Source organism: Oryctolagus cuniculus, chromosome 8, assembly GCF_051225735.1.
Source record: "Oryctolagus cuniculus isolate XC-2025 breed Fujian yellow rabbit chromosome 8, ASM5122573v1, whole genome shotgun sequence".
Taxonomy (NCBI): domain Eukaryota; kingdom Metazoa; phylum Chordata; class Mammalia; order Lagomorpha; family Leporidae; genus Oryctolagus; species Oryctolagus cuniculus.
Genome location: NC_142874.1, coordinates 85,674,920 through 85,690,450, shown reverse-complemented (window position 1 = coordinate 85,690,450; position 15,531 = coordinate 85,674,920). Strand labels below are relative to the sequence as shown.

At 39.4% G+C, this 15,531-nt stretch overlaps 1 protein-coding gene across 1 annotated transcript in view; it reads right to left on the bottom strand.

Moving 5' to 3' along the window:
* Window positions 1-15,531, bottom strand: part of COL25A1 (collagen type XXV alpha 1 chain) — a 530,955-nt gene that overhangs the window by 194,050 nt on the left and 321,374 nt on the right. The window contains exon 5 of the mRNA XM_017347366.4: window positions 9,617-9,634. Within this exon, the coding sequence (XP_017202855.2) occupies window positions 9,617-9,634 (18 nt within the window). The remainder of the gene's footprint in view (window positions 1-9,616; window positions 9,635-15,531) is intronic.

Here is a 15,531-nt window from a genome sequence, read left to right as displayed (position 1 = left end):
TCTTTTAATCCTCATACCACCTGCTGAGATAAAGCTTTATTATCTCTGTTTTACAGAAGGGGAAAACGAGACTCAGAATGACTGAGCAGCTTTTCAAAGAGGCACAGCTTCTGAGTGGTAGAGTTAGGATCTGACTTATGATTTCTTTGACTTTGAAATCTATGCCTGTCTACTTAAGCGTAAAGTAGTATAAAATCTATGGAACAAAAGTGCTATGGAGACTCAAAAAAGGGGAGAAATTACATTCAGGTGACAGCAAGTAAAGACATAGGGAGCAGCATCACTCAGATTCGAAGGGAGATCATACTTGGATGTGTGTCCCGGGTTAGCAGAAGAGCAGCTCAGGACAAAAAGCTATGCTGAATAGGAATAAGAAAACAGAAAAAAAAATTCTTCTGCAGAGAAAAAAGTGAATGGCTTGATTTGGTTTGAGTGAAACACAGAGATCAGACAACGTTAAGGAAAAATTAATGGGAGATATGTCTTTTTCATCCTTTCTTTCTGTAACATTAGTTTGGATCTCCCATCTCTTTTCCTCTTCAGACTTTTATTTCCCATGATTCAGTGGGCTGACAGCAACATCTGTGCTATTCAAGTCTGTGCTCTTGTTCCATCTTAACCACAGCTGCTTGAAATTGCCTTTTCTTTCCTAATTCCTTTCACCATCTCATTTCCTTTGTCAAGAACCATTTTCTCTCCCATTTAGGTAAATTCAAAGATTCACTTATTTTCTGCAAGGCCCACTTTCTTATTCAATTCTACACTATGACTGTAACAGCATTTACTGTCATCTACTTTACAGTCTTCACAGTTTAACAACCGAAGCTTAATCCATCTAAGCCATATTTAGTTTCAAGAAGACAATCAGAAGTACTCACTAATAATAGGCAGTTTCCCTTTTTACCATCCGTCTGAAAAATAAAACTGTATCAATCTGGAAGTTCTTATGGGAGAATATGTGATGTAGAAGTAAGTTCTATGCTGTATAATGGAATAAGACGATGTGGAATGTTTAACTCATGTGAAAGCTCTATTATTGATATAGACATTCCCCTAAGAACAAGAAGCTGCTAATTATAATTCTGTCCAAAATTTTTTTTTTAAGATTTATATATTTGAAAGGGAGAGGAGAAGAGGGCGGTGGGAAGGGGAATGTCAAAAGGGGAGAGGATCTTTATCTGGTTCACTCCCCAACTGACTGTAACACCCAGGGCTGGGTCAGGCTGAAGCCAGGAGCCAGAAGCTCAATCCACATCTCCCAGATCGGTGACAGGGGGCCAGGGACTTCAGCCATTCTCTGCTGTCTTCCCAGGTATGTTACCAGGAAGATGGACCAGAAGTGGAGCAGCTGAGACTTGAACTGACACTCTGATGTGAGGCCAGAGTACTAAGTGGTCCAACCCTAGCCGCTGTTCAAAAGTTTTAATAAACTTTAAAGGATGCACTATCCCTCCACTCCAACACTTATGACTTCTTTGGAAGCTAGTTTTTTGGAACTCTGACTGTATCTTCCCATATGGATCACAATATAAATATGGCTTATTTTTACAACAGAAACCACAAAGGTTAAACCTAATATGAGAGGTCTTCAAAAAGTTCATGGAAAATGAATATTATGAAAGAACTATGCATGGATTTCAAGATTTTTTAATTATAATAAATCTATCTTTGAATTACATTTTCTATTAATATTTTGATGTGCTCATATCTTCAAAAGCTCTTATTATGGAATAGAAACAATTATTACTAATGTCTTAATGAAAAATCCACAGAACGTTAGTGTTTTGGATTTAAATTTTAAATTCATGAGAGAGAGTGAGAGAGACAGAGAGAGAGACACGGGAATCTCCCACCTGTTTGTTCATGTCCCAAATGCCCACAACAGCCAGGGTGTGCTGGAGCTCAATCAAAGTCGCCTGTGTAAGTGACAGGAACCGAACTACTTGAGCCATCACAGCTGCCTCCCAAGGGGACATTAAAATCAGATGTGGAGTACAGCCTCAAACCCAGGCACTCCAATATGGGACAGGGCCATCTCAAGATATGGGATGAGGGTGTCTCAAGTAGTGCCTTAGCTACTATATCAAATGCCCAGCCTGCTGGGATTTTAGAAACGCATTTCACAATGCTGCCCAATTACAGGGAATGAGGTTATTCAGTGGAGTAGGTAGGACAGCTAAATGAGTCCCCAGAGTTGGAAAGGAGTAAGATCAGCAGATATACAGATAAATTAATAATTAATTTATAAACTACTTATATATTTTATAATTAATAAGTTAATAATAAATATAAATTATATTGAATTTTCTATAAATAACAAGAAATAAATTAGAAAGTCTTAGTTTAGAAATCTTATAAAATAAAGGAAACTGAATAAGTTATTTTAAAGAAAAAGTGTATAACATAATAAGTCACCCAAAATAGAAAGAAAAAAGAAAATGAAAGGAAGATATATTTCAAATCATAAGTTCCTGGTAATATAAATACACTGTATGTGAATAAGATCATTTTTAGTGAGCCAAATAATAGACTATGGAAAGTTAAAAAGACAAATGGAAAAAACTTTTCAAACACAGAAAAACCTATAAAAATTTTCTAATTTGGGTTTTAAAGATTCACCGCTTGTTCATTTGCTGTATATACCTTATATATCTATATTAAACAGGTGCAATGTATAGTTTATATAAAATTATTTGGCTGGCGCCAAGGCTCACTAGGCTAATCATCCGCCTGTGGCGCCGGCACCCTGGGTTCTAGTCCCGGTTGGGGCGCTGGTCCTGTCCCAGTTGCTCTTCTTCCAGTCCAGCTCTCTGCTGTGGCCCGGGAGTGCAGTGGAGGATGGCCCAAGTCCTTGGGCCCTGCACCTGCATGGGAGACCAAGAGAAGCACCTGGCTTCTGGCTTCGGATCAGCGCAGCACGCTGGCCGTAGCAGCCATTTTGGAGGTGAACCAATGGAAGGAAGACCTTTCTCTCTTTGTCTCTGTCTGTCTGTCTCTCTGTCTCTGTCTCTGTCTCTCTCTCTCACTGTCTAATTCTGCCTGTCAAAAAATTATTCAAGGAAAAAGCAGACCCATAGTAATATACTAATGTAAGCTGTAATTGCTTAAATACAGAAACTTTGCTGCACACTTAGTATCTGGATCGGCTATAGGTGTTCATATTTTTTTTTTAAAGGTTTATTTATTTATTTGAAATGCAGAGTTACAGAGAGGCAGAGGCAGAGAGAGAGAGAGAGAGGTCTTCCATCCACTGGTTCACTCCCTAGATGGCCACAATGATGAGCCTATCTGAAGGCAGGAGCCAGGAGCTTCTTTCAGCTCCCCTATGTAGGTGCAGGGGCCCAACGTCTTGGGCCATCTTCTACTGCTCTCTCAGGCCATAGCAGAAAGCTGGATGGGAAATGGAGCAGCCGGGACTCGAATTGGCAACCATATGGAATGCTGGCACTGCAGGTGATGGCTTTACCTGCTATGGCACAGCGCCAGCCCCATGTATTCATATTTTTGATAGATACATTTATCTTAGAAAGCCTATTTAAGGTCAATTTGTTTGCAAAAGAAATTTCCCAAGGGAAGACAAGGGATTGGGAAAGAATGCATCAGAATAAGTAACAGGGGCAATGAAATACAGATGGATAGGAATGTAAAATTCATCTAAAATTTATAAAATTCTCAGAGCAGAGAAATTTGAGAAGGTCTTAGGAGGCACCATGAAAAATTTTCAAGTTTTAGCTACAGAGATCCAGAATGCTCCTGATTCTATTCTTGGCTTCCTATGGTTGATCATCTTTCTTCTGTTCAATAAATGTGGCTGATATCCAAGCTTTTCTTTTTATAGTTACTCTCTTTAGCATCTTCTACTTAGTATCATGCATTTAATGCTACCTTTATGTCCAATATTTTTGTCTTTATGTTTATATCTGAATTGTCTACTTTTGTCTGTAAGACACTTGCACTTTGATATTGTAGCAGATTATATGCCCATTCACATCAGTGCCCCACTCTAAGGCAGACCTCGTATCCTTGTACTTTTGTAGCAGCTGCAGCATGCAAGGCTTTCTGGGGCAGGCCAGTTAATATCCAGGCATGACTCTCAAGAATGAAGGAAGGGAAGTTCGTGGAGATGTCCATCAATGCAATGAGTGCAATGATTCTGAGGCATGCTCTGCAGTTTCTCACACAGCATACCCTGCACAGAACTGAATCTCAGTTGTGTAAAGCAGTAGCTTGATTGTAAATGCATCCATTTGGTTTTCCTGCTTTTTTCAGTATCATTTCTCCATTCCTTCACACTGCTTCCTGGGATCATACTTCAAACTTCTTATACCAAATCCTTATCTTCATAACTACTTTGAACTGTGGGAGAGGTGTGCAGGCTAAGACAGAGATTCTATTAATACATAAAATATGTTAAGGATAGAATTGTCCCTCAGATCCAACATTCTACATTCTCTTACCACCTGCTGTCTCATATTCTCTTATCTATAAGGTGGAGTGCTGTAGGACCGTGATGCTTTTAGAGACAGACTTGACTTCCGCCGTCTAGTTCTAATGGTGCCACTCAGGTGAGTAATTTATCTCTTCTAAACTATGTATTTAAAAGTTCATGGGACATGCATATTGTGAACAGACAATGCATGGGTTTCATAATTTTTTTATACCAAAATGAACTTTTCCTTTAACTTCACTGTTCCATGAGCTTTTGGAAATTCCTTCAATTGTGCCAGGGATTTTATAATCATTAAATAAAATAAAGTATACAAAGCCCCCTTTGCTTTGTCTCTATTTCATTACAATGCAGTCATTTCAGATTTAGAGAATAAGCTAGAAATGTCTTCTGTGGGATTTTTTTCCCCCAACAATTACCATATACCAACTTGGAATGTAAGAGTGAAAATCACAAGTGAGAACACTTCAAGTAGCACATAAATTCACTAAAGGTCAAACTTTCCTTCATGAATTTAGTATAAAAAGGACTGCTCTACTAAAGTAAGCAGGATGTTTTATTTGATATTTTATATACAGATCTCATAAAAATGATAAATCATTTTCTCATGTTTTATATAATCATGGCCATATTTATTAAGCCAACAACTGACATCATACTTAATGGGAAAAAACTGAAGGCTCACCAAAATCTGGAATAAGACAAGGATGCCCACTCTTAACACTTTTGTTCAACATAGTACTGGAAAACCTAGCCAAAGCAATTAGGCAAGAGAAACAAACAACAGACATGCACGTTGAAAAGGAAGAAGTTGGGGCTGGTGCTGCAGCATAGGGGGTTAAGCCACTGCCTGCAGTGCTGCCATCCCATATGGGCACCGTTTCAAGTCCTGGCTGCTCTACTTCCCATCCAGCTCTCAGCTCTGTTCTGGGAAAACAGTAGAAGATGTCCCAAGTCCTTGGGCCCCTGTACCCACGTGGGAGACCTGGAAGAAGCTCCTGGCTCCTGGCTTCGGATCGGCGCAGCTCGGCCATTGCGGCCATCTGGGGAGTGAACCATCGGATGGAAGACTCTCTCTCTCTCTGCCTCTCTTCTCTCTCTGTAACTCTGACTTTCAAGTAAAAAATAAATAAATCTTTTTTTAAAAATTATTTCTTTCTTTTTTGAAAGAGTTACACAGAGAGAGAAGGAGAGGCAGAGAGAGAAAGAGTTCACTCCCCAGACGGCCGCAATGGCCGAGCTGCGCCGATCCGAAGCCAGGAGCCAGGAGCTTCTTCCAGGTCTCCCACGCGGGTGCAGGGGCCCAAGGACTTGGGCCATCTTCTACTGCTATCCCAGGTCATAGCAGAGAGCTGAATGGGAAGTGGAGCAGCGGGGTCTCAAACTGGCACCCACATGGGATGCTGGTGCTTCAGGCCAGGCCAGGGCATTAACCTGCACCTGCTGTGCCACAGCGCTGGCCCCAGAAATAAATCTTAAAAAAAAAAAAAAAAGAAAAAGAAAAGAAAAGCAGGAAGTCAAATCATCAGTCTGTAGATATATGATTTTTTTTTTTTTTTTTTTGACAGGCAGAGTGGATAGTGAGAGAGAGAGACAGAGAGAAAGGTCTTCATTTTGCCGTTGGTTCACCCTCCAATGGCCACCACAGCTGGCGTGCTGCAGCCGGCGCACCGCGCTGAACCGAAGCCAGGAGCCAGGTGCTTCTCCTGGTCTCCCATGCGGGTGCAGGGCCCAAGCACTTGGGCCATCCTCCACTGCACTCCCTGGCCACAGCAGAGAGCTGGCCTGGAAGAGGGGCAACCGGGACAGAATCCGGCGCCCCGACCGGGACTAGAACCCGGTGTGCCGGCGCCGCAAGGCGGAGGATTAGCCTATTGAGCCGCGGCGCTGGCCAGATATATGATCTTGTATGGAGAAAATCCCAAAGACATTATAAAAAAAACTATTAGAACTAATAAATTTAGCAGAGTTGTAAGATACAAAGTAAACATATATAATCAGTAGCATTGTTATACCAACAGCAAATTATCTGAAAAACAAATCAAGAAAGCGATACCATTTCCAAAAATTGCAAAAAATCTCCACCTAGGAATAGATTTAACCAAAGATACTAAAAATCTGTACAATGAGCACCATAAAACATTGATGAAAAACTTTGAAGAGAACAAAAATAAATGAAAATACAGTTTGTATTCATGGACTGAAAGAATGAATATTGTGAAAATGCCCAGGCTACTCAAAGCAATTTGTTAATTCAATGCAATCCCTATAAAAATAAAATACTTTCCACAGAAGTAGAAAACACACTACTAAATTATGTATGTAACCACAAAAGACCCTAAAGAGCCTAAATACTCCTGAGAAAACAAAAAGCAGTAGACATTATCCCACTTTTTAAAATATATCATAAAACAACCATAATTAAAATAGTACAGTATTGGCATAGAAATAGAATAGAAAAAAAAAAAAAAACAGGATAGAGACTCTAGAAGTAAACCCAGGCATCTACAGCCAACTGATTTTCGACAAAGGTACTAAGAACATGCATTAGAAAAGTGATGGCCCATGGGGCTAGTGCTGTGGAGTAGCGGGTGAAGCTGCTGCCTGCAGTGTGGGCATCCCATATGGGCGCCAGTTCAAGTCCTGGCTACTTCTCTTTCAATCCAGCTCTTTGCTATGGCTTGGTAAAGCAGCAGAAGATGGCTCAAGTTCTTGGGCCCCTGTACCTGCTGTGGGAGACCTGGAAGAAGCTCCTAGCTCCTGGCTTTGGCCTTTGCAGCCATCTGGGGAATGAACCAGTGGATGGAAGATCTTTTTCTCTCTGCCTCTGCATCTCTGTAATTATGCCTTTCAAATAAATAAATAAATCTTAAAGAAAATAAAAAGAGAAGCGTTGCTCCTTTCAGCAAACAGTGCTGGGGAAATTGGATATCCACATGCAGAAGAATGAAACAAGACTCCTCTCTCTCACCATGCACAAAAATCAACCCAAAATGGATTAAAATGTAACACCTGAAACCTTGAAACTACTAGAATAAAACATGTGGTAAGTGCTTCCGGATGTTGGAATAGGCAAAGTTTATTTTGGATCAGACCAAGAAAACATAGGAAACAAAGCCAAATTATACAAGTGGGATTTTATCAAACAAAAGTGCTTCTTCATAGCAAAGGCAACAAACAAGTGAAGAGACACCCTACAGAATCAGAGAAATACCTGCAATCTGAATATATGGCAAGAATATATAAGGAACTGAAACAACTCAATGGCAAAAATACAATTATCCAATTAAAAGACAGGTAATAGATCTCAACAGACATTTCTTAAAGGGCAACATTCAAGTGGTCAACAAATACATGAACAAAGAGTTCAACATCAGTATCAGAGAAATACAAATCAAAACCATAAGAAGATATTGCTTCATTCCAGCGCGATTACCTATTATCAAAAAGAGAAAAGACACCAAGTGCCAGGGAGAAGCTGGAGAAAAGGGAACCCTTACACTCTGCTGGCAGAAATGCAAAGTAGTAGTCCTCTTGTTCAACAGAATGGAGATTCCTCAAAATAATTAAAAATAGACCTACCATTTGATCTAGCAATCCCAGTACTGGGCATATATCCAAGGGAGATGAAATCAGTCTATCAAAGAGACATTTGCACTTCCATGTTTATTGCCAAGACTATTCACAGCAGCCAAAGATGAAGACAATTGAAGTGTCCATTAACTGATGAATGGACCAAAAAAAAGTCTGTTACATATACATAATGAAATACTACCCAGCCATAAAAAGGATAACCTCCTGTCATTTATAACATTATAGATGGAACTGGTGGTCATTATGTAAAGTGAAATATGCCAAACACAGAAGATAAGTGCTGCATAATCTCACTCATACATTGACTCTAAAAAATCGATCTCAGAGAATTTAAGAGTTTTTTTGTGGTTACCAGAACCTGGAAAATAGGACAGCAGACTCGGGAAAGGCTATTTCATAGGTATTAAGTTACAGTAAAATAAGAGTAAGAAATTCTGTTGTCCTGTTATAAAGTAAGGTGATTATAGAAAATGAAAAGGTACTATATGTTTCTCTTAAAAACCAGTAGAGAGGATTTTGAATGTTTTTACCATAAAAATTATGTTTGAGGCAACAGATACGTTTACCCTGACTGGATATTACACGATGTATAGAGGTACCGAAACATCACATGCCAACCACAAATGTGTATAATTTTTAGGTGTCAGTTAAAAAAAGTTGGAATAAAAAATTTGCCCCAAAATATATATTCTTGTGTTCTATAATAAAGAATAGCATGCCATAGATAATTCATGATTTGGACTAAAGAACTGTCATGAAAATGGTTTCTTTATAAAACACTCAAGAGTAGTAATATCATTTGGCACATCAAAGGGAATGAGATGGGAGAGCAGCTCAATAATTGTATTATTTACAGATATTTCAATGTTAAAGTTAAAACATGAACAACTCCAGTGTCTTCTGAATAGTAATAGTATCCCACAGCTTGTAATTAGAACCGATAGTGAGGTTGGTGTTGACTGCATTTGAATGAACTGTACTGAGTCTTCATTTCTGACAACCTGCTTAATGTTGTATTTCCAACTCTACACACACTCCTTCCAACTCTTCCTAAAATATGGTCATTTTCTTCAATAAGTTTCAGGCCTCAAAAGATTCTGCTGACTGTATCCACATTTAATTACAAATCATGTCTTCAGCAGTTGGTACATATTGAAAATCAGGAACAAATTCAATATGTGTTTCTAATGAATAAAAACCAGTGACTAGGCTGACAGTATGAATAATTTACATGGCTTACAAAAACATTATTTGTAAGTGATAATCAACTCCTAGTGCAAGCCGTTCAGACCCAACACTGACTAACTTTCTCTCACATATGGTGTGGGTTCAGATCACTCAGGAGTTTTGCTTTATGTCATGGTACATTGTTAAACTTGCCATCTGGTCCAACAGCTGATGTATCTCATACAACCCTGAAGAGGCCCCAGGGCTCACTCCTGGGAAATACTTGGTCTACTGTGTGTGTCCTGACTATAACTTAACAGTGTTCTCAGATTCTTAGAAAAGAGTTGCATAAAAATCACACTGAGAAAACCCTAAACTGGAATTAGTTTGTTAGAAGAGTTTACTTACCTGAGGACCAGGCTGACCCTGAAATTGAAAAGAGGAAAAAGAAATATAATTACAAAACTGTTAAGTCTTTTCACTATAAAACTTAAACTAGTTTGGGAAATCTTTACAGAATATTTCTGAAGATAATAATACCTGAGCACCAACAAATTCTACTTTGTGGTTTCAAAAATCATATCACATCTTAATACTTTTTCTCTAAACTATTTTAAAATCCCATTATTACAGTTTATTATGTGTAATTCCAAAATCAATTGAGGGTTTCAGCACACTCCAGAATTTAACTGTGGAAATCAAAGGCGAAAGGACTATTATAACTTATATTATCTTAACAAATATATTAAAGAGAGAATCTTCTAGAACATGTTAAAAGATGACACAGGGGCAGAATTTTGGCACAGTGGTTAAGATCCCACTTGTGACACCTGCCTGGATTTAAGTCCTCGTTCTTCTCCCTATTCCAGCTTCCTGTTGATCTGTACCTTGAGAAGCAGCAGATAACAAATCAAGTAGTTGGGTTCCTGCCACCCATTTGAGAGACTTGGATTGAATTTTTGGCTCCTAGGTTTGGCTTGGTTCAACCTGATGACTGTGAGCATTTGGGGAGTAAACCAGCAGATGGAAGATTATTCTCTCTCTCTCTCCCTGACTTTTAACTAAATAAAAATAAAAGATGACACTTATAATTTTATCCAGCACTTGAATCTGGAAAGATCTATATTTACATCCAAGTGGAAAGTCCTGCCTTTATAGGCTTTTGACTGAAAACCTCTCTGTGGTCAGTGCAAATTTTAGGGTTTCTGTTGCTCTCCAGACGCTATGTCCAGCTGGTCTCTGCACAGATACGTATCGATTGGGGCACTTACTGGCTCTGGGTAGGCATCTGGAAGCAGGGATGCACACTCTGGCATTTTTTAATAAAAAAGTGGCACACATTTTGGTTTTAGAATTCTCTGAGTCTTTGAATTTCTCATTGATTCAATAATATTCTGTTTTTTATAAATGTATATTTCTTACTATGCATAATCCAACCTTATAGCATTACAAAAGAATATGAGAGAGAGCTCTTTAGAACATGTACCACAACTCCTTACACAGTGAATTGATTATACGACCTTTGGCCAATCTAATTCATTTTAAATGTCACTACCTAGTTTAAGTTGATGAAAGTGGCTAGTATTATGGCAGAGCAGGTTAAGACACCAGCTGGGATGCCAGCATCCCATATGGGAGCCACTTCATGTCCTGGATGCTCCACTTTCCATCCAGCTCCCTGCAAATATGCCTGGGGAAGCAGCAGAAGATGGACCAAGTACTTGGGCTCCTATACCCTCGTGGGAAACCTGGATTGAGTTCCAGGTTCCTGGCTTTGGCCTGGCCCAACCCCTGCCACTGCAGCCATAGGAGAGTGAAGCAGCAGATAGAAGATCAATCTCCCACTCTCCCCCTCTTTGTTACTGCTTTTCAAGTAAATAAATGAATCTTGTTATAAAAAAAAAGTTGATGAAAATTTCAAAATAGTGTGATTTCAATGCTTCTAGCTAAAGAAAAATCACCCAGGAATAGAAGTATTCATTACACATCACCTCCTTAAAATCCCCAGTTGTGTCAAATGAGACTGAAGGAAAAGTTCACGTTGAGTTAAGGAATCTTGAAAGATAATAATGTGCAACTTCATTGCATCAGCTGTATGTCACAGACTGTCTTAAAGAAAAACGTGGAGCTAACACATCTCCCAGAGAAAACCCTGGAATTCTCTCACTCTCTTGGCAGACTTGAAACTTCTCTAGGGACTTGTTCTCCATCTCACTGGGGATGGGGCAGATTATTTTTCAAGAGCTTTGCCTGAGTATGTAGGAAGGGGAGCCAAAGAAAGTTACTGTGGGTGTTACCCTATTCCTTTATTCTTCAGTGGTGCAGAAAGAGAGAAAGAATAACATTGATTAATTCCTCATTGAGCACCAGTCACTTTTGGATATATGTTATCATATATTCCTTGTCAACTGCCACACAACTTTCAAATGGAAAAACTGAGGCTCAGAGGAATAGGGTGGCACAGCTTATAGGCAGATAAGCCAGAATTTAAACCCATGTTTGATTCAGAAGCTCATGTATTTTTCCATTCTGCCTTTCCCTCTGCAAGGTGAGGCTCACAGCTATATGCATATGTGCTCAGATCGACCATGGTGGAAGTGGTCCCTTCAGGTGAGCATACATGTGAACTTCTCAACCACTTCTGGCTGCCAGAGTGTGCATCCCTGCTTCCAGATGCCTACCCAGAGCCAGTAAGTGCCCCAATCGATACGTATCTGTGCAGAGACCAGCTGGACATAGCATCTGGAGAGCAACAGAAAGCCCTAATATTTGCACTGACCACAGAGAAGTTTTCAGTCAAAAGCCTATATATAAAGGCAGGACTTTCCACTTGGATGTAAATATAGATCATGTGCTAGATAAAATTATAATATATATACCCTTGCTCTCTCTCACTGTCCTTTAAACTGTTGGTCTTTCTGTTGCTGTTCTGAGCTAATGAAAACTCCGAAGTGTGCATAGAACTCTGCAGAATATATCACATCTCTTATATGTGTTCTGTGAAAGTTAAAATGTTGGATTCTCTAAAACCAGAAAGAATTTCTTCAAAACAGTCCATTTAGTATATTTACTGAGATTTTACTGATTCCTAGGGTGGTTCTACAAATGACAGACTTTCTTGTCTATCTTTAAAATGTGGCATATCTGCCATTATCCTGAATAAGTGATATAGTACAATGTATGCATGTAATTATATATAAATATACATTGCCTTGTGGATTTTAAGTTAGTGAGAAGAAATCATAGTAAATGATGGTAAAATGAAAACACTGACTTCTGTATAGGCATTGGAAAGAATATAAATCCAGGGGGCTCAGATTATTCTAATTTGTGATGCAAACTTCAGGACTGTACAGTGTGTGGTGTACATATGTATAGGATGGGGAAGGGAAAAAAGGGAAGTGGTTGGTAGCAAGGCTTCCTGGAGAAACAAGGCACACAACATGACACATTAGGTAATTCTGCCCTAAAATACACACTACTTAACACAAAGCTTACAAATTTTACTCAGATTCCAGGACTAAGTACACCAAGTCCCCTCACTCAATAGGATCTATTCACTAGCAGACTCCTAAAATATTTCTAAGAAAACAGTCCCACAGCTGGAGTCTTAGAGTAATCATAATAGAGCCACCTGGCCAAAGCAAGAAAGTGAGGCACAATGAATGAAAAGGTTTCAGTGGGCATGGCAAGTGCAGCCACTAGCAAGAGAACTGAATGGGAGACTGGTAGAATTAGGACTCACAAATTCAAGGCCCCACCCTCTACTCCGACACACCTGACACAGGCTCCGGATCAATCAGGAGCAAGGAACCTCCAGACCCTAAAACTGCAAAAGACCTCCTAATGCCTTGTTAGGGACTTCTCCAATCTATATACATGCCCAGACTAGGATGATGTGACTGATTTCTGACCTTCCTGGGGAGGTGGTAGTAACAAATACCGCCATTTTGAGTGTGTCTTGTGTAAAAAACCCACAACAGCAGCTGCTTAGAGCATGGTGCCAACTACAAACCCAAGTGACCTGTAACAAGAGGGATGAGCCAGAACTCCAGGGTAGGTACACATCTAAGACCTTGTGCCAAGCGATAACAACCAGGCCTCCCTAACCCCATAAAGGCACCTGTTCAGCTCCTATGGGGAGCTATTCCACAGAACCTCTTCCTGTCCTGCTGTCTGAGTTCTGTATTGGTCTCCTATCAATTGCTATTTGCAAGTGACCAAAGAAACTAGGGTAGGAAACAATATGAGGAGGGTCCAATGGAGCCTATGAGTGAACAGCAGCTCAGAAACTGTCCTTGGTGGAGTCTGTGGTCTCAAAAGGCTTCCATATCCTTGGCAGCTCATGACAAGAGCCTTGGGTGATCACTGACATCACAAATCAGAGTGTCAATTGTTAAATCAATAGGAGTCACTGTGCCCTTGTTCCCCATGTAGGACCTCTGTCCTTAATGAGTTGTACTATGAGAATTAACTATAAAACTTGTCTTCAAGCACTGCTTTATAATTTGTGTGTCTGTGTGGGTGCAAACTGTTGAAATCTTAGTATAGAGTTGGTCTTCTGTATATAAAATTAATTAAAAACAAATCTTAATGAAGAATGGGATGGGAGAGGGAGTAAGAGGTGGGATGGGAGTGGGGGCGGGAGGGTGGGTATGGGGGGAAGAACTGCTATATTCCTAAAACTGTACCTATGCAATCTGAATACATTGAATAAAACTTTTCTTAAAAAAAAAGGAAAGAAACTGTCCTTAGGACTAAGGACATTCACTGGCTGATTTGGACTCTGTCACAGACTCATAACCAAAAAAAGGGCTCAGATTTTCCTAGTGGTGCTTCTGAGTAATTCATTAAGAAATGCAAGAATTTCCATTCATTAGTTGACATTTTTCTACCCTAATCAAGAGATAGTGAACATTATTTATAATTAACTGTGAAAGTTAACTTTTTTCAATTTTTTAAAGAAAACCCTAAATAAGTAGCCATAATTATTATTGACATTCAAAAAACAGATAGTTGATTTCTTAAAAATGGAATTCTTGAAAAGACCCCCCCCCCCAAGCAAATCAGCAAAATGTTTCTGTAGATAAAAAACCAAATCTAGTACAATCAAGTGCTATGCCAAGTGAAACAGTTAAAGAAATATTGAAGCCAGGATCATACACATAAAGGCTAGGTGCTGGGCGTCACTGATTTACTGTATGTCAACAGCTAAGTGCAATGTCCTAGGGGCAGCCCAGGCACCAGTGGGAGGAAAGGAAACAGTAGGAGAGGCCAACTTTAAAAAGTGGTAATCAGAACAGTATGGTGGAAAACAACCAGCCAGTAGCTGAGGCTTGATGAGAAAGTGCGCAAAGGAAGTTGAAAGTTCTGCGAGGCAGTAAACCACAATGGAACATGATAAATGAGGCAAGCTATCACCGGAGTATGCACTGGTCCTTGAGGCTATTAAGGAGCAATGTTAACCGTTCTTTGTTGGGCTGTTATCACAATCATGGTTGCCAGAAAGTGCTAACACTCTTCTTTAAATTGACAAAATCATTTAGGTATCTGACTGAGGCAATTAGTTTCACCACATGAGACTTTTTTATGGATGGGAAATCTGTGTCATTCCTGTTCAGAGGGACAAATGCTCTTTTCCCTTTAATACACACACAGAGATAGCCAACAAAAGTTGTCATTTTAAGGCACAGTATTATTTTTGAAATATTGATTAGGATAACAGACTTCACTGAGATCAATTTTAAGTGAAAACACTTTCATCTACAAAAACTGGATGTTAATATCATTTAGACAACTCTAAAAGGTCCTATCTTTACCTCGAGGTAATTAGACAGAAATTGCCTCTAACCCAGAAACTCATCATTAGGAAATCCACGCTTGAATAACACTTTTATACCTGGATTCAAAAAATACAGGGCAAATAAAGCATTATTAACCATGAAAAAATGTACTTGGATTCAGATTTATGTCATTTTCTTAAATTGAGAGAATAGATTTCTATGTTTTTAAATTGTTGGACACTTTCTAAAGATATCATTTGAAGATGATTGCTATAATTCCATCATCCATTAAAATTCGCAAATTTGCACACTCAGATGCAAGCTAATTTTTCTTTTCAGGTGCAAATAGCATCTGTAATAGGAATCCAGATAAAATTTTAGAACCGCATCAAAGGAACTCTGATGGGCAACAGGACTGTCTTGGGAGCAGGGTGCGTGCAAGACCAATAGGAACTACCTAGCTCCTGGTTTCTGCCTGCACCATCTCAATGGGATCCCTTATAAAACCTTTGAGAGGTGTTGTTTGACCCAGAGTCTGTG